This window comes from Notamacropus eugenii, chromosome 6 (assembly GCF_028372415.1).
Source record: "Notamacropus eugenii isolate mMacEug1 chromosome 6, mMacEug1.pri_v2, whole genome shotgun sequence".
NCBI classification, from domain to species: Eukaryota; Metazoa; Chordata; class Mammalia; order Diprotodontia; family Macropodidae; genus Notamacropus; species Notamacropus eugenii.
In genome coordinates this window covers 323,689,228-323,717,132 of record NC_092877.1, presented here as the reverse complement: position 1 = coordinate 323,717,132, position 27,905 = coordinate 323,689,228, and the positions used below count along the sequence as shown (strand labels likewise).

Here is a 27,905-nt window from a genome sequence, read left to right as displayed (position 1 = left end):
GTGAGGTAGATACTATTATTATCCCCATTTTACAGTTGAGGAAACTGAGGCAAGGAAAGGTTAAGTGACTTGTGCAGCATCACACAGCATCTGAGTTAGGATTTGAACTCAGGTCTTTCTGACTCCTAGTCTAGTACTCCGTATCCACTGTGCCACCTAGAAGTCTGATAGAGGAGAGAAGAGAACTTCCGGTATAAATAGCTTAAGCACATTTATACCTTTTGCCTGAATGAGAAGAGGAAATCTCAGAATCTTAGAACCCATTTCTTCTCTCCTTTCCTTCTTCCTCATACGTGGATATTTCATATCACTTCTGCACCTTTTTCTGACATAACCAAGGCTAAAGAGAAAAGGAAAAGAGATGATTTTGTTGACGGTGTCTACATAAGGTGTCCAAGCAGCTAGAGAGCCCTGGTTTCAAACAAGGGCAGTGCCCAGACCTAAACTGAATGATTCAAACTCTAAGGGGAGTAGATCTGATAATCTTCTCAAAACACAAAGGTTTCTGATAGCCTGTCCTACAGTGCAGGACCGGTGGGGTTGGAGGGTGACCCCTGTGGTAACTCTGAACAGGGGCAAATCTAAGCCCTGGAGACAAATACAAGATCAGAAGTGCCAACAAGAGGCAGCCTGGGAGGTGAGAATCATGGAATCATAGGGCTAGGACTGGAAGCATCCCCAGTGGGCAGCAATTACAAGACCTTCATGGTACACATAAGGGGGCATGGACCCATAGGTTGTGATGTAAAGGGAAGAGGTAAAATACAATACACTTTAATTAATACAGAGCAGGATCTGAGTGGGAAGGAATGTACCCAGTCTGCAATTCCAAGCTGGGTGATGTGTACTAATGTTAGCACTAGCTAACATTAATGATTGTTTTTCTTGATGAGCTAAATGCTCTCAGAAAAACCTGTAAAGATCTACATGAACTGATGCAAAGTGAAAAGAGTAGAACAGGAGGGCTTTGTACACAGTAATGGCAATATTATGAGATAATTGGCTGTGGACTTAACTTTCCTCAACAATACAGTGCTCTAAGACAACTCTGAAGGACTTAGGATGAAAAATGCCATCCATCTGCAGAGAAAGAGTGGTGGTATCTGATTATAGATGAAAGCAATACTTTTTTTTTTTTTACTTTACCTTTCTTGAGTTGTTGGGATGTGGCTTTTTTGATCTATGTTTTCTTTTACAATATGACTAACATAGAACTATTTTTGCATGGCTGCACATGTATAACCTATATCAAACTGATTGCCTTCTCAATGAGAGGGGTGGGGAGGGAGGAAGGGAGAGGATTTAGAACTCAAAATTTTAAAAGCCAATGTTAAAAAATATTTTACATGCAACTGGGGAAAATAAAATGCTAAATAAATAATTTTTAAATGATTTGGTTTTCTAATGTGTCATTTCAAGATTCTCTGGAAAATTCTATGACTTGTGAATGCACATCAGAGGAAACAGATTCTTCAGAGAACAACTTGCATCCAGAATTTGCAAAAGTAATTAACTGAGGGTGTGGGGTAAGGGAGGGGAGGATAATTATGCCAAGAAGAGTTTTCAGTCATGTTTGCTCCTACATGTAACCTCATGAAGTTGATTTTACTTTTCTTTCTCCATCTTTAAAATGGATAGTTTGAGTTGGATGATTTTTAAGGTTCCTTCAAGATCCAACTTTCTGTGGTTTTATAAAAGATATTTAATCTTTAACATAAGATTTATATGGAGATACTCCCTCCAAAATGAATTCCAGTATTCTCAAGTGTATATCAGCAACTGAACATGTCCAAGTTAAAAAAAAAATAGAATATGAAAGTTTTCCAAGATTTGACCCAAAAATGGAATCAGGGATGTCGGTGAGGGAATGACTTCTTGTGGGATACAATGGGAAAACGAGGGCTTGGAAGAATGTCACAGATATCTGAATGTCCATGAATGTTTATTTGTTTGCTTTTTACAGTACCTCACAGAAACAGAAGAAACTGTTAAAATGTCTCGAAATATGGAGAGGCTAAATCTATTTTCCCTGGATCCAGACATAGACGTAAGTTAGACTTTACTGCACTTAACAAACGTGAGGTTATAAAATCAGATTATCATTTAGATTGAGAATGTAGAAGTGCATGACAGGTGAGCCAATTTTTCAAATTTTTTTTTTTGTTAAGGCCTTAAAACTTCAGAAAAAGGATCTTTTGGAAACAGAATCCACGATCAGGCCATTTGAAGAAAAGACAGCCAAGAGATTTATGACTGTTTGTAAATCTCTCAACTTAAATCTTCAGGGATGTGTCACTGAGAATGAAAATGATCCGTTGACTAACGTAAGTTGGTATTGGTTATTTCATCTATTGATATATCAAGAGCACCTTGAAATGACCTTCCTAACTGCAGTTTTAATCATGATTAACTAATGCCCTGTTGCCCCAGGTTATATCGCTTCTTTTCAGGTTGGGCTTAATAACCTCTAGAGTTTCTAGACATCCCCCTCATACTGCGAGATAGCAGCTAGTAAATCTCTGCACATGGTCTCTAGCCAGAAAAACGTTCCTCATTGTTCCAACATAATGCATCAAAGGAAAAGGTGTGTTTCTAACAGTTTTTAATTATTTGGCATGTATCCTCTGCCTTCAGATTCCAACTCTCTAAGTGGAGCTCTTTTATTTATATTCTGAAATTGGGTGGGGATATGAGTGTGTGTATGAAAGACTGAAGGCAGAAGAAAAAGGGGGTGGCAAGGATGAAATGGACGGATATTATGATGGAAACAGGAACTTGGACAGACTTTAAGAGACAGCAGAGGATAGAAGGGTCTGGCATGCTATATGGTCCATGGGGTCATGAAGAATCAGTCACAACCAAAGGACCAGACAACTGCGCAGCAGCAGCATGAGTATGTGTGTGCGTGTGTATATACATATGTGTATATGTGTATATGTGTATGTGAAGTGGCCAGTATATGGGTTATATTGGAAGAAAGAGGGGATAACTAGCAGTTTCTAATTAGTAGAAAGGGAAAAAAAATATTTTCTCTTCTACACAGTGTACACTAGTTGATAACAGTGTCTTCTAAAAATTGTGTTGCTACAAAAATAAGTGGTTGATTATTTGCACATTAATGAGGCCCCTGGATAGATTCTGATTTCTAATATATTTATTTGTAATACATAGTGAATACAGTGATGGGTTAGTCTGAAAGACCTGAATTCAATACACCATCTGACCCCTTACTAGCAATATGACTCTCTGGTAGCTTTGAGGGGGCCTCAGGAACATGCCTAGGTCAGGAATGGGGAACCTGTGGCCTCAAGCCCGCATATGGCCCTCTATGTCCTGAAGTACAGCCCTTTGACTAAATCCAGACTTCACAGAACAAATCCTCTTAATAAAAGGATTTGACTGGTAAAACTTGGACTCAATCAAAAGGCCACACCCAAGGACCTAGAAGGTCACATGTGGCCTCTAGGCCTCAGGTTCTCCACCCCTGACCTAGGTCTTGTCTACTGAGACCATAACTGATGATCTGCAATAGAGCTAGTCCCTACATAGGCAATTCCTGACACTGATTAAATGACAGATAATTTGCAATTTTAAATAAAAACCCCCATCTAATATCTATTTTTCTCTTCTCTCCCAAACATTTCTGCTTTAAAAAAAAATCAATTTTTTTAAGCAAATAGACATTTTTGAATCATATTGTTGTTTTCAAAGCCTGAGTTGAACTCTTTGCTAAGGGACTAATTTTTGCTTTGGAAGGAACCTTTTGGATTTAATTTTATTTTCAATTAATAAAAAAATTTTCCTTTTCTCCCATCTTCCTGACCCCCATTTTGAAAGAAAGAAAGAGATGAAGGAAGGAAGGAAGGAAAGAAGGAAGGAAGGAAGGAAGGAAAACAAAACCTTTTGAATAAATATATGTAGCTAAGCAAAAAAATTCCTGCATTGACCATACCTCATTCTCTACTCTGAATCCATCACCTTTCTGTTAAGAGATGGATAACATGTTATATCGCTGGTCTACAAGCATCATGTTTATTCATTGAATTCATCAAAATTCTTAAAAGTTTCCAGGTTGTGTTTCCAGTGTTAACGGTTATTTTATGTATTGTTTTCCTGGATCTGCTTACTCCAATCTCCATAAGTTCATATAAGTCTTCCTGGGATTGTCTAAAACAATTCCTCTCATCTCATTACCTCATCTATCATAATTCTTTTAGCCATTCCTTAATAAGCATACAATATGGCCCATCAATTGGGAAATGGTTGAACAAGTTGTGGTATATGATTGTGATGGAATGGTATTATACTATAGGATATGACATGCAGGGTGGTTTCAGAAAAACCTGGGAAGACATATACGAATGGATGCAAAGAGATATGAGCAGAACCAGGAGAACATTGTACACAGTAACAGCGATGTTGTAAGGATGATTAACTGTGAAAGACTTAGCTCCTCTGATCAAGACAATTCCAAAAGACCCATGTGGAGAAATGCTATCCACTTTCAGAGAGAGAAATGATGAACTCTGAGTGCAGACTGAAGCATGCTTTTTTCATGTTCATTATGTTTCTTGCTTTTTCTTGTTTTTTTTCCCAACATTGCTAATATGGAAATACATTTTGCATGATTTTACATAGATAATTGATATCATATCGCTTGCATTGCCAGTGAGTGGGAGAAGGATGGTAGAGAAGATGGAGACAATTTGAAACAAAAAAAATTTTGAAACGAATGTAAAAAAAATCAATAGGAAAAATAAGCTTATGGTGTGGAGTTTGTTAGACGATAAAATAAATGATGTGTTCATATTGCTGTTTTTGCAGTTAAGCTCGGATCCCTTAATAAAAACAGGAAGACTGGTGAAATGTAGAATTTCCATTACTGCTTTATTTGCATTTGGGATATATTTAAATTTTCATTGGCTTATTTAAAAGAAGAAGTAAAAGAGAAAATCTACATTGCAAACATAAAAACCCTGTGTCCGAGACTAAGAACACTTCATTATTTTCAAAGTCTTATTGAAAGACACAAGACTGGAACTGAAGGAAATATATTTGACTTTTGAGAAGAAAAGAGGGATCAAATTGAATAAACCCCTTCACCATAGGAGATTTAATTTTCAACAGGTTCTCAAAGTCAATCATTTATTTTCATTCAGGTAAATAGAAATAAAATTCAGTAGGCAACAATTACATGAGATGAAAACATTAAAATCTTTTCTTTTCCTTGGCATTACATATATATATATATGTGTGTGTGTATATATATATATATATATATGTGTATATATATATATATTTCTGTCTCAGTTATTGTTCGCATAGTTTTCTATATCAGTGAGCCATTGTCAGGCTATATCCCCAGTCCAAACTATTTCTTAAATGAGATTACCTTGGTGATGTATAAAATTTTATCTTGGGGTGGTCTTGTATGTTTAAAAGTCATATAGCATGAGATATTAATATAGATAGATAGGTGGATAGAGATGTAGAGATAGAGACAATTTAGATATATAGATGATAGAGCTAGAAACTATATATGTGTGTTTGTGTGTGGGGGGGGGGTGACAGAAGTAGACATAGACACCGACAAAGACACGGACATAGACATAGACATAAACAGGGTAGCTAGGTGGCTCAGTGGATAGAGTCCCAGACCTGAAATTAGAAAGACTCACCTTCCTGAGTTCAAATCTGGCCCCAGCCACCTAGTAGCACCTGGATAAGTCATTTAACCCTATTTGCCTCAGTTTTCTCATTTGTAAAATTGTAAAATGATCTGGAGAAAGAAATGGCAAACCACTCCAGTATCTTTGCCAAGAAAACCCCAAATGAAGAGGAGTTGGATACAACTGAAAACTACTGAACAACAGATATGTGTGTGTATGTGTGTGTGTAGATATAGATATAGATATATACACATATACATATGGACTTGGAGTCAAGAAGACTTGTCTCAGTTATTGCTCACATAGTTTTCTGTGCGCCTTGGCCAGGCTATGTCCTCAGTGTAAAAATTTCTTAAATGAGATTACTTTGGTAATAAGTGTATAAATAATACATTTACTTTATTATTGATATTATTATACTAATAAATGTATAAAATTTTTATTTTGGGATAGTTTGAATCCTACCTCAGATATTTACTGTCTATATAACCATGGTCCAGTCATTAATTTTTTTCTCAATTTAACCAAATATAAAATGGAGATAATAAATAAAAAAATAAACATAATAATAAAAAAGACTTGCACAAAAAGATTGTTATCAGGCCTAAAGAAGATGTATGTAAAAGCCCCCAGGATGTATCAGAGACAAAACTGGAATCCAGCCCTTCTGAACGTGAGACCGACTCGTTCTCTGTTATATGTTGCTTCCCTTCATTGAATATCTTGAATGTTAGTTGTAGCTTCAATGGGAGATAGCGTCATGGAAAGAGTACTGACTTTAGAGTCAGAGGCTGAACTATACTTCTGCCAATTACCTTCTGTGTGACATTGGCCAAAACATTTGACATCACTAGACCGAAGTTCTTTATTTGTCAAATTAGAGGGCTGGACTACGTGGCCTCTAAAATCCATTCCAGTCCATTCTAAATCTCTGGTTCTCATGTAGCCTATGTATGATGCTGGTTACAAACAGGTTGCAGGTTATAAGTCCTATTTCCCAGCCCTGTTATAAGTGAACTGTGTCACCTCAGACTTTGCCTAAATGAGCTACAAGTACATTTATTTCAGGGGAAATGATTTAACCCCACAAACTATCAGATTTTAGACAGGAGCAAAATCTCTTGGTTCTCTTTTGTTTTGAGTCATTTTCCAGCCATGTTCAAGTCTTCATGACCACATTTGGGCTTTTATCAGCAGAGATACTGGAGTGGTTTGCCATTTCTTTCTCCAGCTCATTTTGCAGATGAGGAAACTGAGGCAAACAGGATTAAGTGACTTGCTCAGGATCACACAGTTAGTAAGTGTCCAGGGTCAGATTTGAAGTACTCCTGACTCCAGGCTTAGTGCTCTATCCACTGTGCTATCTAGCTGCCTTCTTTTGTTACACATTTTTTTGGGGTGATATGCCAATAACGCATAGCCAAATCGATTCACTGATTTCAAAAAGTAATAATTATACTTCTATAGTAATATAATTCCTAAAGAGTACTTTTCTCATGACAGTTTTGTGAGGGAGGTAAAAGGGATGTTATTATCCTCATTTTACAGATGAGGAAATAATCTCAGAGAGGTTAGTGGTTTGACTAGTAAGTATAAGGGCTGGAACATAAAGTCAACAACAGTATTTATATAGAGCTTGAAAATGTGCAAAGCATTCTTCAGATATTCCAGCTGATCTTTACAACATCCCTGGAATGTAGGTGCTATTATTTTATAGATGAGGAAACTGAGGCAAATAAATATTAAGCAACTTACCCAGGGTCACACAGCTAGTAAGTGTCTGAGGCCATACTTGAACTCAGGTCTACTTGACTGTAGGTCCATCACTGTATTCACAGCTCCAAGTTTAGTGCTTGTACCATCATGCCAAGTGTGCATTTAGTCATGTTGTACATGATAGGCATTTCTTTCATCTTTAGATTCCCATATCTATTTATGTTCCAATAAATACATGGATTTCATCCATGTGGCTATACCTTCCAACAGCACAGATTGCAACTCATCCATACCCTTCTTATTCTATGCAACTCCTATCCATGTCATACCATCAATTTCCCACAGGGGGTATCCATCCCATGTGCTGAAGGCCATTGTCTTTGTGTCTTGACTTGAGTGCTGAAAGAACACATAGCCTACACATATATTTTTCCCATTCTTACTACATGATTGGCCCACCCCTCCATTTTGTCACACATTTTTGTGATTCTGTCTTTCATGCAATTTTCTTCATAGAATCTGTAGTTTGTAATGGGCTGCATCCGACTTACATCCACCCAGCATCTTTTTATTGTCCTTTGGATGACCTCCAGTTTTGGTTTCTTGGGAGATCATGGTATTTTGTGATGTGGAAACCATAGAACATCTATTTATATCCCTGTAAAAATGATCCAGCTAGCCTGTTGTTTTTATTTTCATCCTAAGTGAGGCTAAAGCTGCCAAAAATAAAGATATATAGACTATATCTGTATCTCCTAAAATTGGGTCTGGGGGCTCTTGGGAGTCTGCTGTTGTTTATAAAAAGGGTAACTCTAAGAATTTTGAGGGAAAGGAAACAAAGGTGGGCAAATGCTTTGGAGGGAGCAAGGAAAAGAGTGAATACCATTTTTAAGGCCAAACCTTGATTCTGGGACAAGAGCAGGGGAGGTTTAGAAATTGAAAAGGGTAGAGGAGTCAACAAAATGTCATCTAAAAATATATATTGAGTCTAAGGTACCATGCTATGTGCCATGCAGCATGCAAAAAGCAAAGATTTAGACCTGAAAGGTCTGCTTAGTGGTCATCAAGTCTGCCTCCTCATTTGACAGCTACAGAAACATGAGCAGGTAAGAGAAGGGCAGGTAATAAGTAGCAAGGCTGGAATTTGTGCCTGTGTCCTCTGATTTGAAATACAGTGTTCTTTCTTTCCACTGTACCAGAGTTAGAATCCTGCTTCAGACAATGGCTATGGAACTCTGGGGAAGTCATTTACCCTCTATGCCTCTATTTTCTCATCTATAAAATGGGGTCTCATCCTTCTCTAAATCTGAGATCCAAATGTTATTAACCTCATTTTATAGATGAGAAAACTAAGTCTTTAGGTTGTTCAGTAACATGTCTCAGGAAGGATTTGAATGTAGTGTTATTTTGACCCTACATTTAGCATTTTTTTCCATTATACCAAATTGTTTGACCATAGTCCTGGGGGATGACCAACCTGAAGGAGCAGCTAAGTAGAGCAGTGGATAGAGTGCAGGGCCTGGAATTGGGAAGACTCACCTTCCTGAGTTCAAATCTGACCTTAGACACTTACAAGCTATGTGACCCTGGCCCAGTCACTTAACCTCTGTTTGCCTCCGTTTCTTCATCTGTAAAATGTGGATAACAATAGCATCTGCCTCCCAGTGTTGTTGTAAGAATGAGATGAGATAATAATTGTTAACTGCTTAGTACAATGCATGGCATATATTAATGTTAGCTTTTATTTTTGCTCAATTTTTCCTAGAGTACCTTATCTTGACTGCTCCTTTGCTTAATTTATATAACATTCTACTTAGAATTATGCTTCTTTAGATAAAAGTTATATCTGTCCTAGTAGCTGCTTAAAAGTAGGCACTGTATTATTCTCCATCTTTCCCAACACTGAGAATACTGCTTTATGTATACAGTAAGTGTTTAACAAAAGTTTATTAAATGAAACTTTCTGCCAAGAGAAAGAAATCTCAGGATCACACTAGGTCAAAAATTTTCTTGAGTTCTTCCTGTTAAGTAAAGCATTGTCTCTAACATCACCGTTGTCTTCCTCATGTGACTTCCTGCTCCTATAGACAACTTGGCATGTCTAGGTGGGGAATGTTTTATTAACTATCTGGTCTTTGATTTTGCTTCCAGATTGAACCTTTCTTCGTGAGCCTGGCCCTTTATGATACCAGAGACAATAGAAAGATTTCTGCAGATTTTAATGTGGATCTGAACCACACACTTGTTCGACAGATGGTTTCAGGTGGTTCAGTGGCCTTGGAAAATGGCAACATTGACACAGTTAGCCCCAGACACTCAGAAGAACCACATGTCAAGGGATTTCCAGAAGAATGGCTGAAGTATCCAAAGCAGGTCTCCATTTTGTTTCCCCTTGACTGTGCAGGAGATTTTTGTAACTCTGTTTTTACTAATAAATGGGATTCTTTGGGGGGACCAAATAAGGATGTCATGAAGTTTCTGTTCTAAGTGGAACTTTGCAAACAACTTCATTAGAATGTAGGTACTTATTAATGTTCCTTGATTTTATTCATATAGGCTATATTTTCTGTAAGTAACCCACACTCTGACATTGTTTTGGTGGCCAAGATTGAAAAAGTGCTTATGGGAAATATCGCCAGTGGTGCTGAACCTTATATTAAAAATCCAGATTCCAACAAGGTAATTACCATAGTTTCTTCAACATTTCTTCCTTTTTATTCCTTAAAAGAAATGACAAGAAAACAAAATGCTCATTGGTCAGTCCTCATATTTGAAAAGCAAATTTGGAAAAATATCCCATTAGTGAAATATTCATGAAGATTAAAAAATAATACGTTTTGCATGGAAAAGTTATTGTAGAGCAACTGGATTTGAGTGCATGAAGAATTTTCCATTTGAGTAATGTTTAATGTTTTAATAGTACTCCCTTCAATATGAATTACAACAAGAAAGAGTAAAGTTATTGTGTATGCCAAGGCTATGAATTTGAGAAATCTTTACTTTCTATATTGAAGAAGATTTTTCCTAATTAGTAAAAAGCCAGTGTTGGAGAGAAAGATATTGCCCATGGGATCCAGGAGTGAGAGGGAGGGAGTAAAATTCCCTCTGCACAGAAGGGGCATCATTTGATCCACAGGATAACTGAATCCACGGGATAGAAAAGCACTTAGAATGAACTTTTATGATGCTAATAAGTAGGTGAATTTAAGAGAAAAAATGCCTCTAAGATAAAATATTTACTCTTCTATCTAGCTTTTAAAGCCCTTCACAGTGAAGCTTCAAGTCATTTTTCCAATCTCCTGTTGCTCCCTTTCTCATACTCTGCAAGTCAGCCAGACTGCCCTTGCTTTGTTCCACTTTCTTGTCTTTGTATTGATCCATCCCCCATGCCTAGAAAGCATTCCCTTCTTACCTCATCCCATTCTTCCTTTAAAAAGACAAAGCTCAAATACCACCCTCTGCACAAAACCTTTCCTGATCCGCTAAGTGCTGGTGGTGCCCCTCCCAAACTGCCTTATATAGTATGGATTTTTTTGTATTTATTTTGAACGTGCTTATATATCTAGGTGTTGCCCCTCCCTCATTGTAAACCAAGTTCCTCTTGAGTGGGGAGTGTTTCATTCTTTATATTTGTATTTCCAGAGTCTAAAATTATATCTGGCCCATAGGAAGTATTTGAGAAATACTTATTGATTGGTTAATCATAATTTTCCATATACAAGTTACTAGATGCTCATTGCTAACTTGTTTTCCTCTTTTTTAGTATGTGCAGAAGATATTAAAGTCAAATAGGCAGTTCTGCAGCAAGTTGGGAAAATACCACATGCCATTTGCTTGGGCAGTGAGGTATGTTAACTATTTTACTTGCATAATTTCACTTAATAACTAGAAAAAGACCAGAGAACCTGGCCTTCTCTATGGCATAATAGATGAAAGCAACTAGGTGGTATAGTGGCTACAGCACTGAGTCAAGAATCAGGAAGACCTGAGTTCAAATCCAGCCTCACCCACATTGACTACCCATGCAACCCAGGTCAAGACATTTCACCTTTATTGTCTCAGTTTCCTCATCTGTAAAAATAATGACAGTAACAACACCTACCTCCCAGGGTTGTTAAGACCAAATAATAAAATATTTGTAAAATGATTTGCAAACCATAGAGTACTATATAAATGCTACCTATTATGATGATGATTTCTGGACTTGAAGTCTTCTGGAGTCATTAGCTTCCACTTGCCCAATTCAAATTTCTAAGGAATTTTTTTTTTCCAATGAGCTTTTATACCTCTTTTACCATTAGGCCAATTCTGTTTTTAAGGTGTTACTTTCTTCCATATTTTTTGTGCCTCTTTTACCAAGCTGTTAATTTTCTTTCCATAATTTCCTTGTATCACTCTCATTTCTTTTCCCAATTTTTCCTCTATTACTCTCATTTCTTTCTTTAACTCTTCTAGGAATTCTTGTTGAGTTTGTGTTCAATTAGCATTTTTCTTTGAGGATTTGCTTGTAGCTATTTTCACATTATTGTCTTCTTCTGAGTTTGGGTCTTCCCTGCCACCATACTAGCTTTTTATGGTCAAATTATTTTGTGTTGTTTGCTCATTTCCTGAGTGAATTTTTTGTTAAAGTTGGGCTCTGATCACCTGGGGGTGGGGAGGCACCATCTCAAACTTCAGATTTTTTCATGCTATTGTTTTCAGAACTAGTTTTGAACAAAAAACACAGTTTTTTGTGCTTCCAAGGTCATATGATCCAGGGACAGGTGTGGTCACTGATATCCTGGTCTGTTCTCTGGTCTTTACCTAAGAAGAGACCCTGCTTCCTGGCAGCCACAAGGACTAGCACTTTTCTTAGTCCTGGAATTGTGACTAGGACCTCTGCTGTCCTGTAGCTATAAATGTTAATGCTCTTTTTGCCTCAGAATTGCAACCAGCGCTCCTGCTCCCTTGTGACCAGCCAAAAGCACTGCTCTCTACCCTAGAAGTATGACCCAACATTGTGTATAGGCAATAGGGTCACTAATCAGTGCCAACTGCACCCAGTGTCAGGAAAGGGTCCCCTGTAATCTCTTTCTGATCAGTTGTCTGACCCCCTTACTGTCTCTGGGAGAGTTTCCAAACTGCTGCCACCACTATTAGAGCCACCTCCAAAGCTCACAGCTGGTACTACAGACCTCTCTTCCAACCTCCTAAGTTGTCTTAAGTTGGAAAAATATGTCACTCTAACCTTTTCTTGTTTCTGTTGCTCCAAATTTTGTGCACGTGTCTAATTTTGTCTGCTGTATTTTAAATTCTTTGAAGACAGAAGCTGCATCATCTCTTATGCTTCCATTCCTAGTGCTCCGTGTGGTGTCTTACCCATAGTCAGTATCTAATAAATGTTTGCTGAATTGAATTGAATTTCTATCACATACTTTTTGAGTAGAAAACCATCTGGATCAATAATAGGGATATTCTTTCCCAATGATAGTGCCTTTTCTGAAGAGTAGCGACCAGATGATATCCCTGCCTGATTTGTAAAATAGTCAGATGCAGGAAGATTACAATATAGCTGTATTTTTTCTTCAAGGAAGCCAATATAATTTCTAAGATAAATGGAGAAGTAGAATCTACTACTTGACAAGGCCACCTTTGTGGAGAAGTTCTGTGACATTTATTTCAAATCTAGAATATCAACAGGATGGTATGAGGGGAGAATGAGGTCAAGACTGAATCCATAAAAGAGACCATAAGAAGATTTGGGGGCAGACAGAAATAATTATTCAATTTAAATTAAGGCTAATATAATAAGCTGGCAAAAAGTCCAATAGAGTTTCCAAGGAGACAAACTGAGTTAAGTATCCCTGACAATAGAACTAATTATACTCGTGGGACAGAAAAGCCAACAAATCCCACCATCATCAGCTATAGTAATATTAGGTTAGTGGTCCTGAAGTAGACTAAGAAAACATTATACACCACCAGTCTGAGGCAAGTATGTATTTGAATTACATCAAATTAATAGTGTCTAGCAACTAATAGGATGATATCTTTCTTATATGGTCAATGAGAGGATATATGGTTATACTAAAGATTTCCTATTAGACCATGTGGCTTGTCAAACCACAAATGCTTTAAAATGTCTTCTCAAGCTCCTTTATATCATGGAAATAGTACCACATGATGGATAGAGAGTTGCATTTAGAGTCAAGAAAAACCAAGTTCAAATACTGCCTCAGACTCTCAGTAACTCTGTGACTCTGGCCAATCGCTTAACCTCTCAGAGCATCATGTTTCTTATCTGTAAATGACTGTTCCTATTTCTCAGGGTTGTTGTTAGAATCAAAGGACATAATGTATGTAGAACAATTTACTAAAGGAGTGTGTGTGTGTGTGTGTGTGTGTGTGTGTGTGTGTGTGTTGGGGGGAGGGAAGGGGACAAAGAAAAGGGAGAGAGAGAAGAAAGAGAAAGAACGAAGAGTTTCTAAAAAATATTCTTATTTTGTGGGCAAATGTTTTAAATGGAAATTGTCATAACTTTACCAAACTTGATATACTTGCGTCATTTCACTTAATAATCTTGTTTGTCCAGAATCTTATTGTCATGGCGGCGCTCTAGAAATTTTTCTTTTCCCTTTATATTATTCAGAAGAATGCTAATTTTGAAATGTTGCTTTTTTTTATTCTAAAACATGACTGAAGTCAACCGTATTACCAGAGTGTGGTAGAAGTGATAATGTAGCTCACACCTCATAAATTCATGGAAAAAAAACCCTGAATGGTCTGGAATTGTTTTTACCCAGTTCTAGTTGAGATGACATTTGATTCTCATCACGTATGAAAAATCTTCTGTCCAAAAGAATTTGGCACTTGGCCCCTTTTTTGGCAGGGGGATGGGATGCCAGCTGTGGTGCCATTTCACAATGAAAATGTTTTCATTTCAGCTAATCATAAGAGCAGATGCAGATGGCCTTTGCTAGATTTTTACCACTCATTTGTTGGACAGAGATTTGACCCTTAGATATGTATCAAGTTGTCAAGCGTGAAGATGAAACTTCTATTCCAGTGTCTCTTTGAAAAATAATACTTCTAAATCTAGTGGGCAAGAATCCCTTCCTGATTTCTTCTAAAGCCAGCCTCCTCTGACAGTCTGATCCAATAGTCAGATTTTATTTTTCCTTAGTAATAAAAATAGATAACTTTTTCCTAGTGTTTTGTTTTATAAAATACATAATATATTTTATCTAATCTGATCCTCACAATAACCTGGTAAGGCGGGTATTCATATTATGCCCATTTTATAGATGAAGAGAGTGCGAAACAGAGAAATTAAGTTCAGCCCTTGGTTCCACCACTGATGTCAGAGGCAAAACAGATCAGTCTAAATTGAGTGTTCCTTCCACCATAAAGTGCTGCCTGTCATCATATTCCTTTCAAACTAGGATGAGTTCTTGCATTCTAATTCCTTCATTGGGATGATGCTCTTCTATATCCTCAATCTTGGTTGCTTTGGTGCTTTAAATAATTCATGTCATGAGAGGTACTGCAGTCTCTCTACACCTTCTAGTCCTGCGTGACCTGTATCCATATTTTCCCATTATCAGTACACTAGAGATCAATCAATAAGACTTTGTTAACTGCCTACTATATGCTAGGAGTTCTGGCTGTAGGCACTGGGCATACAGATACACAAATATGACATTCCTTGACCATAAAAACTTCCTCTTCTATACCTAGCACAACACCTGGTACATAGCCTAGTATATACATACATGCCACCTGATAACTGCTTCTTATTTAGCTGATAGAGTATTCTTTTTTGTATTTCAGGGATACCAATCTACAACTTGAGCTATTCATTCATTAAAGTTTTTTCTCTCTTTTTACTCTCAGCCTTCACCGGTTTCCATGAATCATCCTCTTGACCTTCCCCTATCCTTGAGTTCTCCTATGTCCCCTCCAACCCAACACATCTGTCCTATCTTGATTTTGCTTGTTTCACAGCTGTGACCAGTGATTTTGGTGATCATTTTCAGCACCTACTTCCACTTCCCTTTCCAACCCCCTATTTCTACACACAGACCACAAGAATCTATTTCTATGGTTTGTTAGGAGAAGATGAAGCCTACAAGAGTATTTAGATCTGATCAAGTACATACAAAGGACAAGCATGCTTAGGTCACCTAATTTTTCAAAACATTCAGCAATTGCTTCTGGAAATCTCTAAAAGAAGGAAAAGTTTCCAAAGAATGGAAAATGTCATGCAAAAATAAAATGACAGCCACCAACCTTTAGACCTATGTTCTTATTTCTATCAAATATTTGTTCAGAATGACTAAATCTAGTATGACAAATATGCATTGAAGTTACCTTCTATGAACAGGAAAAGAAGAAACATGGAGTGTGTAGTGAGCTAGCTCAGAAATCAGGAAGACCTAGTGAGCTCAAGTCCCATTTCTTATATATATTGGTGATGTGACTCTGGACAAGTCACTTAATTTCTCAGCGCCTCAGACAATGAATGGTCTCCAGTTATAAGAATCAGAATAGGTGCCAATTAGCATAAAGAAGGGAGTTTCCATACCAGGAGTTCCATATCCCACTGCAATCATGAGCCCAACCCAAAGCAAACAAATAAATAAAACCAGAGAACCAGACAGATGGGAGGGCTTTTTCATAACCACATCTTTATGGCCACATAAACGACTGAAAGTCTAGAAAATATATTCCATACATGTATTGATTATTTGTTGCTTCAATGAAAACTTTTGATTCAGTAAAGCAAATGCAACCATGAGAGTTCTATCTCCTACAAAGTACACCATGACATCAAAACATTACACAGTATTCCAGGACAGATACATCCTTGTGCATTTCATTCAATGATCCACTGAGCATTATGGGTGTCAGATGCGGGGTTAGGCAAGAAGATTTGTGTGTGCCAGAGGACCTCATGGGTGTGTTACCAGATATGCCCTAAGGTCCAAAGTAGGATTTCCTTTTGATAGAAAGACTCCCTAAATGCATCAGGGTCTGTGATTTCATTATATTCGGGAATTTCCAGTAGAGGAAGCCCCTTTACCAACACCAATCACAAAAGATATATGGCTTAGTAACCTTGTCTGCAGTACATGGAAGGAATGTAAGTTGCCTAGAGTCACATACTTCATAAGTGTCAATGTGAAATATGAACCCTGATCTTCTTGATCCTAAGCTCAGCACTCTATCCCCCATATCAGGGGTAGGGAACCTGAGGCCTCAGGTCACATATGGTCCTCTTGGTCCTCAAGTGCAACCCTTTGAACGAATCCAAACTTTACAGAACTAATCCCTTTGATAAAAGATTTTGTTCAGTAAAACTTGGACTCAGTCAAAAGGCTGTACCCAAGGACCTAGAAAACCACATGCGACCTTGAGGCTGCAGGTTCCCCAAACCTGCCCTATATCATACTGCCTCTCCTATTTACACATAACATCATACTAATTTATAAGAAGCAGTGTGGTATAGTTGACAGTGCTGGACCTGGAGTTGGGAAGACCTGAGTTCAAATCCTTCCTCAAACATTTACCGCAGCCTATTTGAGCCTTGGTTTCCTCATCTGTAAAATGAAGGTATTTTACTAAATGACCTCTAATATCACTTCTAGCTATGATTCTATGAATTGATGAAATAAGTCATTGGATTTGAGGCTTCCCCACCCTCAGAATTTGCTCCACTCTTATTTAACTTTTTGCTTTGTTTTGAATTTATTTTGAATTCACCAAACATTTAATGAGGCACTGTGCTAGACCCAGGGAATGCAAACACAAACAAGACAACCTACTTGGTAGGAATCTACAATCTAATGGAGAGAAAGATGTGCATACATAAAGACTTGCTACAGGAAGGAATGAGATCAGCGTGAAGGAGAGATCCAAGCCAGTACAGAGAGAAACTGAAGGACTGTAAGAGCATTTGTTCATTCTTGTGATGAGCTCAGGTCTTTTGAGAACTCTACATGAGCACATCCTTTGGCGGGGATGGGGGTGAACATATCAACAATTTGTCCTACAGAGATTTGATGTAGTCTTCTAGAGAACAGAGTCTTTGGGATGACTAGATAACAAAAAAGCTATTGATTGAATTGAATTAATATTCCTGTAGAGTGAGAAACAAATGTCATATTGCTTCCAACATGCCAATCACCTGAGGTGAAACCTGGTGTAACATTTAAGCTTAAAATGGTTTTGTCCTACACAGATTTATTGTCTTGCATTTTTTAAATTGTAAAATAGAACAGAAAAAATTAGAAGGGCTGGTTATGCTCATCGAAACTTACTGCTTCTGGGAACAGGCTTGGCCTGTTCTTTCATCACCTTTTTTTCATATTATGTAAGAAAATGTGATCTTGTGATTGATGGTCTATTAAAAAAAATAAAAAACAAGGGAACTTGAGTTTGAAGGACTTAAAGAGTAATGAAGTGTCCCAAATAGGGTACACACATTAGCAGAAATTCAAATCTAATATCCTCCTGACACTAGAATCATATATTTAAAGTTCAGCCAGACTTTTGAGGTCATTTAGTACCACTCCCTCATTTTACAATTAAGGAAACTGAGTCACAGAGTGTTTAAGTGACTTAACAGAGATCACAGAATTAGTAAGTAAAATAGCCAGGGCTTGAACCTAGGACCATTGAGTCCAAATTTAATTATAGATAAGTGTTCAGGGTTTTTTTGTTTGTTTGTTATGAAAGAATAAAAACTAACATAGGCATTTCATTCATTCTTTCAGCACACATTTATTAAGCTCTTACTACGTAGAGAGTCCTGTGCTAAAGGCTAGAGGAAATACAAAGTTTGGATAAGACATCATTCCTGCCCTCAGACATGCCCGTTCTCTAGTAGAGGTGCTGTCTCCATGGCTACGATTCCCAAATTCACCATTATTCAACTCGAAATAAATTTCCTAACAGATATTTTCATGGCCCTAGTAGGGTGGCACTATGATACCAGGAGGGAGGAAGAGAAACACAAGCAACTTGGGTCTGTGTCCTTTATTCTATAGCCTGAAATGCTCATTGACTCACATGCCCTAGTCTCACCTTTGCCCCTGTACTAAAAAAGAAAAAGACAACATATCTATCTTGACTGAAAATATCTGAGTTCTAATTCTCGGCACCTGCCAAATTCACCAAGTTCTCCTATCGTCTACCTATCAAGCTACTTACCCTGGGAAAACTAGAGATACTGAAATAAGATTTTCCAAAATGATGAGTTTTAAATGTGAGTTAAAATGTGATTTTTATTAAGGAATATAAATCTAGTTCCAACTCTCATGTTCAGCCTTCTCCCCAGTGTTCTTAAGGCTTTTAGGTCAAGATGAATGAATGAAGAAAAAAAAGAATGAATGAATTAAAAAAAAAATTTACTGAGGACTTCCTGTGTTTTAAGCACTGTATCAAATGTTAGTAATACAAATACAAAAGTAAAGACAATATTTGCTTCAAGGACCTTACATTCTGATGGTGAAGACTACCTACAAAGGGAATTAATTAGTAGCCAAAGTGGGACACATTGGTCTAGAAAGTTACAGGTGTATTGAGGACAGGGGAAAGTGGCCACAAGAGAAGTATATACCACCTAGGAACTATGTCACAATTGATTTGATTGCATTTCGTAGTTCCACATTTTGAGAGGATACGGTCGAGAGGGGGACAGTAATGGGTACGTGAGCTGCAGCCAACTGACTGAATAGAAAGAGTCCACAGGACTGCAGGTTGTGAAATAAAGCATGGTACCTGGAACTTCCCTGAAATAGTGTTCTGATAAAGGCAGCCACTAATCAAAACAGTGGCATGAAAATTCTTCTTGGCAACAGGAAATTTGCTAAACAGTGTGAAGAGTGAAGACATTTATTTATTGTGGAGGGGAATGACCAAACTTCTCCCTTGCCCCCTCCCTTTGTCCAGTCCACAGGAGTTCTCTGACCCCATATTGGTTCTATCACGTTGGCCTTCTAAAGATAAGACAAATTGCTACAACGGAATGATATTGAAAAAGAAGATTTTTTCACTGGGGCTTCTAATCATAACTCTGAGAAAGATGGGGCTGTGCACCAGAATGCCAAAATCTGGAGAGCACCTAACATCACTGGTACTTCTTCAGCCAACGTAAAGAGCTGTCCTAAGTCAGAATAGTTAGAATAATGGTTGCCCAATAGTAAGCTTTTTACTGCCCTTACTGGTGCCCCCAGCAGCAGTCCAAGTGAATTCCTCTCTTCAATGGCATTGCCTTTTCTTGTAGCCACCCCATCAGAAGACCCAATGTGTCCTAATTTCTGTCATTGATCATTGGACCTTGTGCTCCAAACTTTGAGGACATGTACTGCTCACCTAGGCACCAGAGTCGATAGCTATGACTTTTCCTTTAATAATACTTTTTGTCCTTAAAGTTGGATTTGTAAATTCTCAAATCACAACTCCAAAAATAAAGCTAAACTAACATGATATCATTTTTTTGCAGATCAGTATTTAAGGATAACCAAGGGAACGTGGACAGGGACTCAAGATTTTCTCCACTATACAAGCAAGAAAGTAGCAAGATTTCCACTGAAGACCTGATTAAACTGGTATCAGATTATAGGAGGTATGAATTTTGGGCACTGTTGTAATGAGGCAAGACTTGGCAATATTTTGATGATTTCCATGTGGTCATTATAGAAAGGCACCAAACTCTCAATTAATTTAATATTCAAACTGTAGCAAAATCTCACTCAACCACGAAGGGTGATCATGTTATTTCACAATCTATTGGGCTGTACCTTTCTAAACCAAGTGTTCCAGAAGAACAGAGATGGGGTTTGAAGTGTTAAGGAGTACTGGAGTGCTACTAGATAGGAAAATTAAACCACTGACTGTCAGAGTAGGAAAAAGGAAACAATTATGAGAATTTGACATCAGTGAATTCACTATCCACCTACAAAGTCTACTTGTTGTTCATGTGAGTTTTAATGACAGGTTTTCAAATTGTATGATGGGCATTCATCTTTACCTGCCAGGATGAGATCCTTTCCTATTCTCCTCCATTTTTAGTTATTAAACAGTTTTCTCTCGATGCGTGAGAATGAACAATAAGAGAATTCTAAAAAGAGTGCATTTAGCAAAACTGATAGTGATGTAACAATGGGACTAGAGTCTTGATTTTTATTCCTAGGAAACTTAGTTGAGGATATGTCTTTCTTAAAACTCATTCAGAGAATCTAAGAGTTGAAAGGTTCCCATTGGCCATCTATTCCAACCAATACCTTAATTTAACATGCCTGATAAGTTCTCTGCTTAAAGAACTCCAGAGGGGGGACCAAGACAACCCACTACATTTTTGGATAGTTCTAATGATTAGGAAATTTTGTTTTGTTTTGTTTTCCTGCCATCAAGTCGGAATTTGACTTTTTTGTGACTTTGATTCCTGAATTTTAGTTGTATCCTTTGGGTTCAAGCAAAAGAAATCTAATCCCTCTTCTATGTAAATCACTTCAAATACTTAAAAACATGCGTGCACACACACACATGCACACGCACACACACACACGTACCATTCCTCTAATATAAACATATCTACTTTCTTCATTCAATCTCCATGTCATATGAGCTTACTGTGATACCCTCCACATAGTAGTTGTTTAACAAATGCTTATTTGTTGACTGAGTCAAAGCCCTTCACCACCCCAGTTGTCCTCTTCTAGATAACTCTCCACATTATTAATGTCCTTTTTAAACTATGTTATTTGGAACAGAACAGTCATCCAGATGTCGTCTAGACAGGACAGACATTATTCCTGGAAGTTATGTTTCTTAATACAGCCCAAGATTGTATTAGTTTTGGGGCTGCTGAATCATGTTGCTAATCCATGCTAAGCATACATTCCACTAAAACCCCAAGAACTTTTGTCAGGCAAACTACTTTCTTAAATTTCTCAATCATTCTGTATTTATGAATTTTTTAACCTGTGTCAGACTATATTTATTCATACTCAATTTCATCTCATTATATTCAGCTCAATGTACTGGTCTTAAGATCTTTTTGGATCCACTGTGTTAGCCATTTCTTGAAATTTTATATCATCTGCATATTCATTAGTATGCCAGATACAGATTTTTCCAAATCCTTGATTAAGGTATTTAATGGAAAAAAGAACAAGTACTGATCCCTGGGCTTCTTCACTGGAGATCTCATGACAAGTTGTCATCAAACCAAATCTTTTGTAATAACTCTTTGAAACAAATAATTTATCCAATTCCAAAAAGATCTAAGCGTACTATTGTCTGCTATACATCTCTCCATCTTCTCCACAGCAATAGTAAGAAATAACTTTAACAACATGCTTTGCTAAAGTCTTTGTAAACCACCTTTACATTTTCTTGTTCCACTAGTTCAGTAATCCTGACAAAATTAGAAATAATGTTACTCTGTCATGTATTGTCCTTGATGAAGCCATGTTGGCTCCTTGCAATCTCTGCTTCCTTTTCTGGACACTCATTAGCCATCTCTTTAATAATCTGTTCTGGAATTTTCCTAAGAATCATACAAACTAGCTTTGTAACATGCAGCTATTAACCTACAGTCTAAACAACCACTTAAATAGAGAAAAATTTTACCTACCTAAATCAATAACTACATACTCTGATGAATTTCTGAAGTCTGGTTTATATATAAAATTATTTGGATTGCTCAGTTGTCTGTCCAAATGGATAGATAGTTAGAGAAACAGAGACTCAGATATAAATGTAGATAAACATATATAATTTTAAGTAAGAGACAGTGTGGCATAGTACATAGTAGGCTAGTTTTTTAGAGTATCAAAGACCTGAGTTCATGACCTACCTTTGACACTGTAAGATACAGTACAGAGAATTCAAGCTCTTGACTTAGAGGTCTTGGATTTATATCCCATCTCTGATGCTTAATGCAAAGACTTGGGCAAGTCACCTGGGTCTCAAGTTCCTCACCTGCAAAATCTGAAAATTGGACTTGTTGGCCTTTGAGGGACATCCCTTCTAGCATTAGCTGTATAACTCTATACATACTAGCTTTGGGGCCATAGCTCTTGGTGCTCCTAGGTAATTCCCTAAGAATCCAAGTTATAGACAATGTGAGCATCTTTATCAGTGGGGAGGAGTTTCCAAATCAACAGTTCCTTCCATCAATAAAAGTAACTCTAAGAGAAAAAAAATCCATAGTTACAGTAGAAAAAGATAGCAAGTGTTCACTTAACTTCTCTGCTTTGACTCTTCCCTAGCTACCTCTTTCAGGATCATTTCAGGTTCTCATTTACAGAAATGAGATAAACTAAATTATACTAAAGTGTTGTAGATTATTTGTGGTATTCTATATTCTGTGCAAGAAGTTCCCCAACTTTGTCATGAGTAATGAAGAGTGGACTAATTTGTTCCTGTGTTTTGGTGGTAATTCATCATTTTTCTCTTCATTTGTTTTCTCTTGCTGTATGTTCTTGTTTCTAGGGCAGACAAGATAAGCAAAACGCAGATCATCCCTGGAAGCCTGGATATTATAGTTGAAAATATACCTTTGGAGCATCCAAGTATGATAAGTCATCATCATTGATTGTACTCTTTTAAAAATTAATTCTGATTTTCTTTGGACGAGAGCAGAGATCTGGAGAGACAGGTTAAAATCAAAACTGTCATCGTGCTAACATTATTGTATGGCTTCTGTCTCCACCAAGGCTTATTGCAAATACATAGAGCAAACACCATAGCCAAATATATGATCTGTATCCTCGCCACCTATATGAGCAGAACTAGTTAACAGAGTGTGAAACCAGACCCCTCTCATTACAATTAAGGGAAATTCTCTTCCTCTTAGTATGGTCAAAAGTTTTATTAATTTGCATAAATTATATAGAATTATTCCTTATCTCTTCTATGCATGCCTATAGTAGCTTTCTCTATAAAATTGCTTCTTGACAGTCTTCATCCTTCTTTGGTATTAGAGAAAGCTAGGTAGTACAGTAGATAGATAAGGTGCTGGACCTGGAGTCAGGAAACTTGAGTTCAAACCTGGTCTAATATTCTTATTAGCTGTGTGATCCTGGGCAAGTCAACTGATGTCTATCTCCTTCAGTCTCCTGTAAAATAATACCACTCATCTCCCCAGGTTGTTTGGGAGAATCGAATGAGATAATATTTGTTTGCAAACCACTAAGTGCTATATAAATGCTAGCTATTATTATCATATTGGATGTGTTATGAACTTGAAGAACATGACATGATATCTTCATTACTTTAACCATCCTCATTTCCCCCCTGGACTTTTGCCATGCAATTATTTTAGCATGAGATATAGTAGGGAATCTAATCCAAGCCATCTGCTCTTAATTATTTTAATATTGATTGTTGAGAGAGAGGAGAGAAAGAGAGAGAGAGAGAGAGAGAGAGAGAGAGAGAGAGAGAGAGAGAGAGAGAAGCATGAACTAGGCTATTTCCTTTGGGGAATAAGACTTCTATCTGTCCTTGAGTAAAGGAACCAAAAAATGCGCATCAAAACGAATGACTGGAATTTTCTTTAGAGGAGAAACATTATTTGAAGTCATTAGAATTCTGCTCTTTATTAACAAAAAGTATATTACAGTTGACTAATGCCAATTCTATTTACCCAACAACACACACAAAATTTGGTGGGAGTTGGGGTATGAAAGCAGGGATCTTTGGAAATGTTATGAATGAAGGTTGCTTGCTTCTTTGAGACATTCCTCTGCCATTTCTTTAGTGCCATAGATTTACAGAATTATTAAGGATTCTAAGAGGCACAGGTGAGGAGGGAATTCACTTCAAAAATGAAGGACAGTCGTTTATACAAAGACACAAAGGTAGGAGATTAAATGCCTTGGGAGACCTCCACAGTTAGGGAGTGGACTCACATCTGTATATATACATGTACACACACACACACACACACACACACACACACACAAATACACACTTTCTAAGTTGAGAAGTTGTACTGAAATCCCTTCGAAAAAGTTGATCCAAAAGAATAAACCCTTGACTAATAGTTTTATGTTCTCTCTGTTTGAAGACTGTGTGACCTCATCCTTTACCCCCATCAAGCCTTTTGATGTGATGGTTCAACAGGAGCCAACAGTAGAAGTGGAAGAATTTGTTTATGATTCAACCAAGTATTCCCGGCCTTATCGGGTATATAAAAACCAAATTTATGTCTACCCAAAGCACCTCAAGTATGATGGGCAGAAATGTTTCAGCAAGGTAAGCCTTCCTTTTCTGAGAGTGCCTCAAACTTTTTGCCCTTCATGACACCTACATCAGAGGGAGCCTGTCTGGAAAATGAAATTACAAAGTGCTGAATGCCAAGAGCTCAGAATAGAAAACTATTTCAGGGAAAACGATTACTTTTGAACTGCAGTGGGATTCCCTTTGGTATTTTAAAGGGGAATGCAATTTGGTGACTTATGCTAACAATCTTTTCTGAAGTTCATCCTAAAAATTTTTTGGCCACATTTTTATTGTAGCTTTTAAATGTGCTCAAAAAAAAAGCCACATCTAAATCCTATTGTGTTTGGACTTTTGTCTTGTGTAATGAGTATAATACCTGTTTAAAAAGTTCCCAGAATCTACGCCTATGTTTCTCAACCCCATGAGGAAGGTCATGTGAAATGTATTCTTCGGTGTGAATAGGGGCTACTTATTTCAGACACTTGAATTTTTTTTTTTGGTGATGGTACTGAATAACAAATTATAACTTCTCTATCCCCTTGCTATTTTAGGCACGAAACATAACTGTGTGCATTGAATTCAGAAACTCGGATGAAGAAGGTGCCAAGCCAGTGAAGGTGAGCCAAGACACCAGAGAGTCAGAGAATATAAAGAAAGTGGGAAAGAAGCAGCATACTTTCCTCAAACCAAAGAGGGATATTTTATTTGAATTTAGCTGAAAAAAGAACAATTTAATACATTTGTTTCCGATTCCCTGAAATGAATTTTTTAAAATAGCAGTTATTAGCTGGAGCCATTGGAAATGTCAGCCTCAAGGTCCTGCTTGACTTGAAATGATTGAAAATGAAAATTTCCTTGTTTCAAATGAATGTGAACAGCTTCCCCTGGAGAAGTAGTTGCCCTTTAGCAGAAAAGAGCCCAGCTCTCACCTCCTGTATGTTTGATTTAAAATACTGCTCAGTGGGCCAAACTTCCAAAGCTTTGTGCAGAGGCTGCCCCTACAATGGCCTGATTACCAGCACAATAGACCATTTGGACCCATTCACTTGTGGAAGGCATGCCTGTGGGGCCAAATGGGAACTCTGTGTTAAGTGGTTTTGAAGTTAGAATGTGAAATTATGTCTCTGGTGCTGTTAATATGATTTTAAAGGATCAATAAAAATGTATTTGGTACATAGAATCTGGTAAATTACCCTACGTAATTATTGAAGTATATGTAGACAAATATATCTTTTCAAGGTTCCATTTGTTTATATTTTTCAAGTTTTAAGGTTATGAAAATACAGCCAAAGAAAATTTGTTGGGTTTTTTTTTCTGTGTAAACAGCCTTCAGGAAATCCAGAAAATAATCCAGTTGTAGCATGAATTGAAATGGGGGGAAAGCACCACCTTAGATTTGGAGTAGCAGGGGGAGCTGCCATTTCTGTATTCCAAATTCACTGTGAAATTCAATTCAGCAAATCTTTTTAGTGCCTACTACATATAAGGCACTGTGCGGTGCATGGAGATCTAATGCCAACGACAAAACAGCCCCATCCTCAAGGAGTTTACATACTACTGGGAGTGAAGATGGAGTGAGATATGTAGACAGATAAAAATATAGTAATACAAATTAATTGCCAGAGGTAGAAAGCACTAGCAGCTAGGGAAGTTAGGAAATGCTTTGGCAGAAGATAGGAGCATCTGAGTCATATTTTGAAGGAAGATAGAAATTGCACGAGGCAGAGGTAAAGTTGGAGTATATTCCACACATGGGTGACCACCTGTACTCTGGGCCCCGATTAGTAATTTTTAGCAGGTTTTAGAATTATCTAGAATAGTGGCATGCTGCTGAATGTTAGTGAACTGACAGTAATGTCAGTAGCTTGCATTTCTGTAGTGTATTGTAGTTACAAAATGCTTTCAGATTTCACATCAAACATTCAACAAGCATTTATTAAGTGCCTATTGTTTGCTTCACTCAGGGCTATGTGCTGGGCATATAAATTCAAAGAATGAAACCTCTGCTCTCTGAGATCTCTAATCCTTTTAACATGTGGAGAAAGTAGGTTAGGTTATATCTCTGTTTTATAGATTATAAAATCAGACTCAGACTCAGAAAAGTTATGTGATTTGTTCAGGGTTCTAAGGCTAATTATAGCTAATTATATAGTTAAAGGGTAAAGCCAGGTCTTAAATGCATGTGTTTGTGAGAACTAAAGAAATCCTGAGGACAATAGGTGCCAAATAGAAAGTATAAGCCATCAGCAATTTTAAAAAAACCAAACAGTAATGGAGAAAAGTTGAAAATTGAATTGTAGTTCAAAGTCAAATTGTGAGATTTTTCATATTCAGGAGATTGAAATAATGTCAAATTTGGAGATGTGATAAGAAGGGAGTACTGCCATTGACAGATTGATAGTCAAAATTAATTAGTTAATTAGATAATAGGAAAGGAGGGTTAGAAATTATCTAAACATGACTAACAGCTGTGAAATTAAGGTCTGCAAAAGTTGCTGGCCAACATACCTGGTTATCCCTCAAGAAAAACTAAGAATTCTGGACTTGGAATGAAATGAGACTTATTTGAAACTACCCCTCTTGTTTTTATCAGCTGTGTGACCAAAGGAAAATCATTTCCACACTCTAAGCCTCAGTTTTCTCATGTGTAAAAATGAAGCTAATCTCTGTAGCATCTCTCTCACATGGTTTTGAGGATCAAGTGAGACCATGTATGCAAAACACCTTGCATACCTTAAAGTGGTGCAGAAATGTCAGTTACGATGATTGTTGTAGAATTAAAACAGACCTTTATGCTTGTTCAACAATAATTTTTTTAAACAGTGTATTTATGGAAAACCCGGAGGGCCACTGTTCACTACTGCAGCCTACACAACAGTGCTCCATCATTCCCAGAATCCTGACTTCTCTGATGAGGTGAGTCCACTCTTTTCATGATCCTAGATATTAGTCAATAAGGCCAGGAGATATGTAAGTTGTGTTTTAAAAAACATGATTTCTTGATTGCAGAAAAAACTTATGATAGCTCGTGTCCATGAGTCTCTGGCAGAAGCCACTGTTTTAACAAGGATTTTCATCTCCACTGAAGTCATCCCTGCATCCAGTATTTTAGAAACTCAGAATTCTTGAAATTGTATTTCTCATTCCTTGATATAAATCCTCATTCTAGTAGCCTCCCCTCACTCTAGTTAACGCCCAGTAATTACTTGACTAGAGATTCATAGACCAGAAGTCCACAATCCCTGACAATCACAAAAATCCCAACAACTTCCCAAGGGTGAATTGTTGCTCTTTCATAGGCCCACCTAT

At 37.3% G+C, this 27,905-nt stretch overlaps 1 protein-coding gene across 5 annotated transcripts in view; it reads left to right on the top strand.

The window, feature by feature from the left end:
* Positions 1-27,905, top strand: part of DOCK10 (dedicator of cytokinesis 10) — a 358,984-nt gene that overhangs the window by 238,398 nt on the left and 92,681 nt on the right. For all 5 annotated transcript variants that reach the window (XM_072617984.1, XM_072617982.1, XM_072617986.1 and 2 more), the window contains exons 9-19: positions 1,420-1,505; positions 1,964-2,047; positions 2,169-2,324; positions 9,537-9,758; positions 9,942-10,064; positions 11,149-11,231; positions 19,870-19,992; positions 22,866-22,945; positions 24,442-24,629; positions 25,148-25,213; positions 27,420-27,512. In XM_072617984.1, coding sequence (XP_072474085.1) covers positions 1,420-1,505; positions 1,964-2,047; positions 2,169-2,324; positions 9,537-9,758; positions 9,942-10,064; positions 11,149-11,231; positions 19,870-19,992; positions 22,866-22,945; positions 24,442-24,629; positions 25,148-25,213; positions 27,420-27,512 — 1,304 coding nt within the window. The remainder of the gene's footprint in view (positions 1-1,419; positions 1,506-1,963; positions 2,048-2,168; positions 2,325-9,536; positions 9,759-9,941; positions 10,065-11,148; positions 11,232-19,869; positions 19,993-22,865; positions 22,946-24,441; positions 24,630-25,147; positions 25,214-27,419; positions 27,513-27,905) is intronic.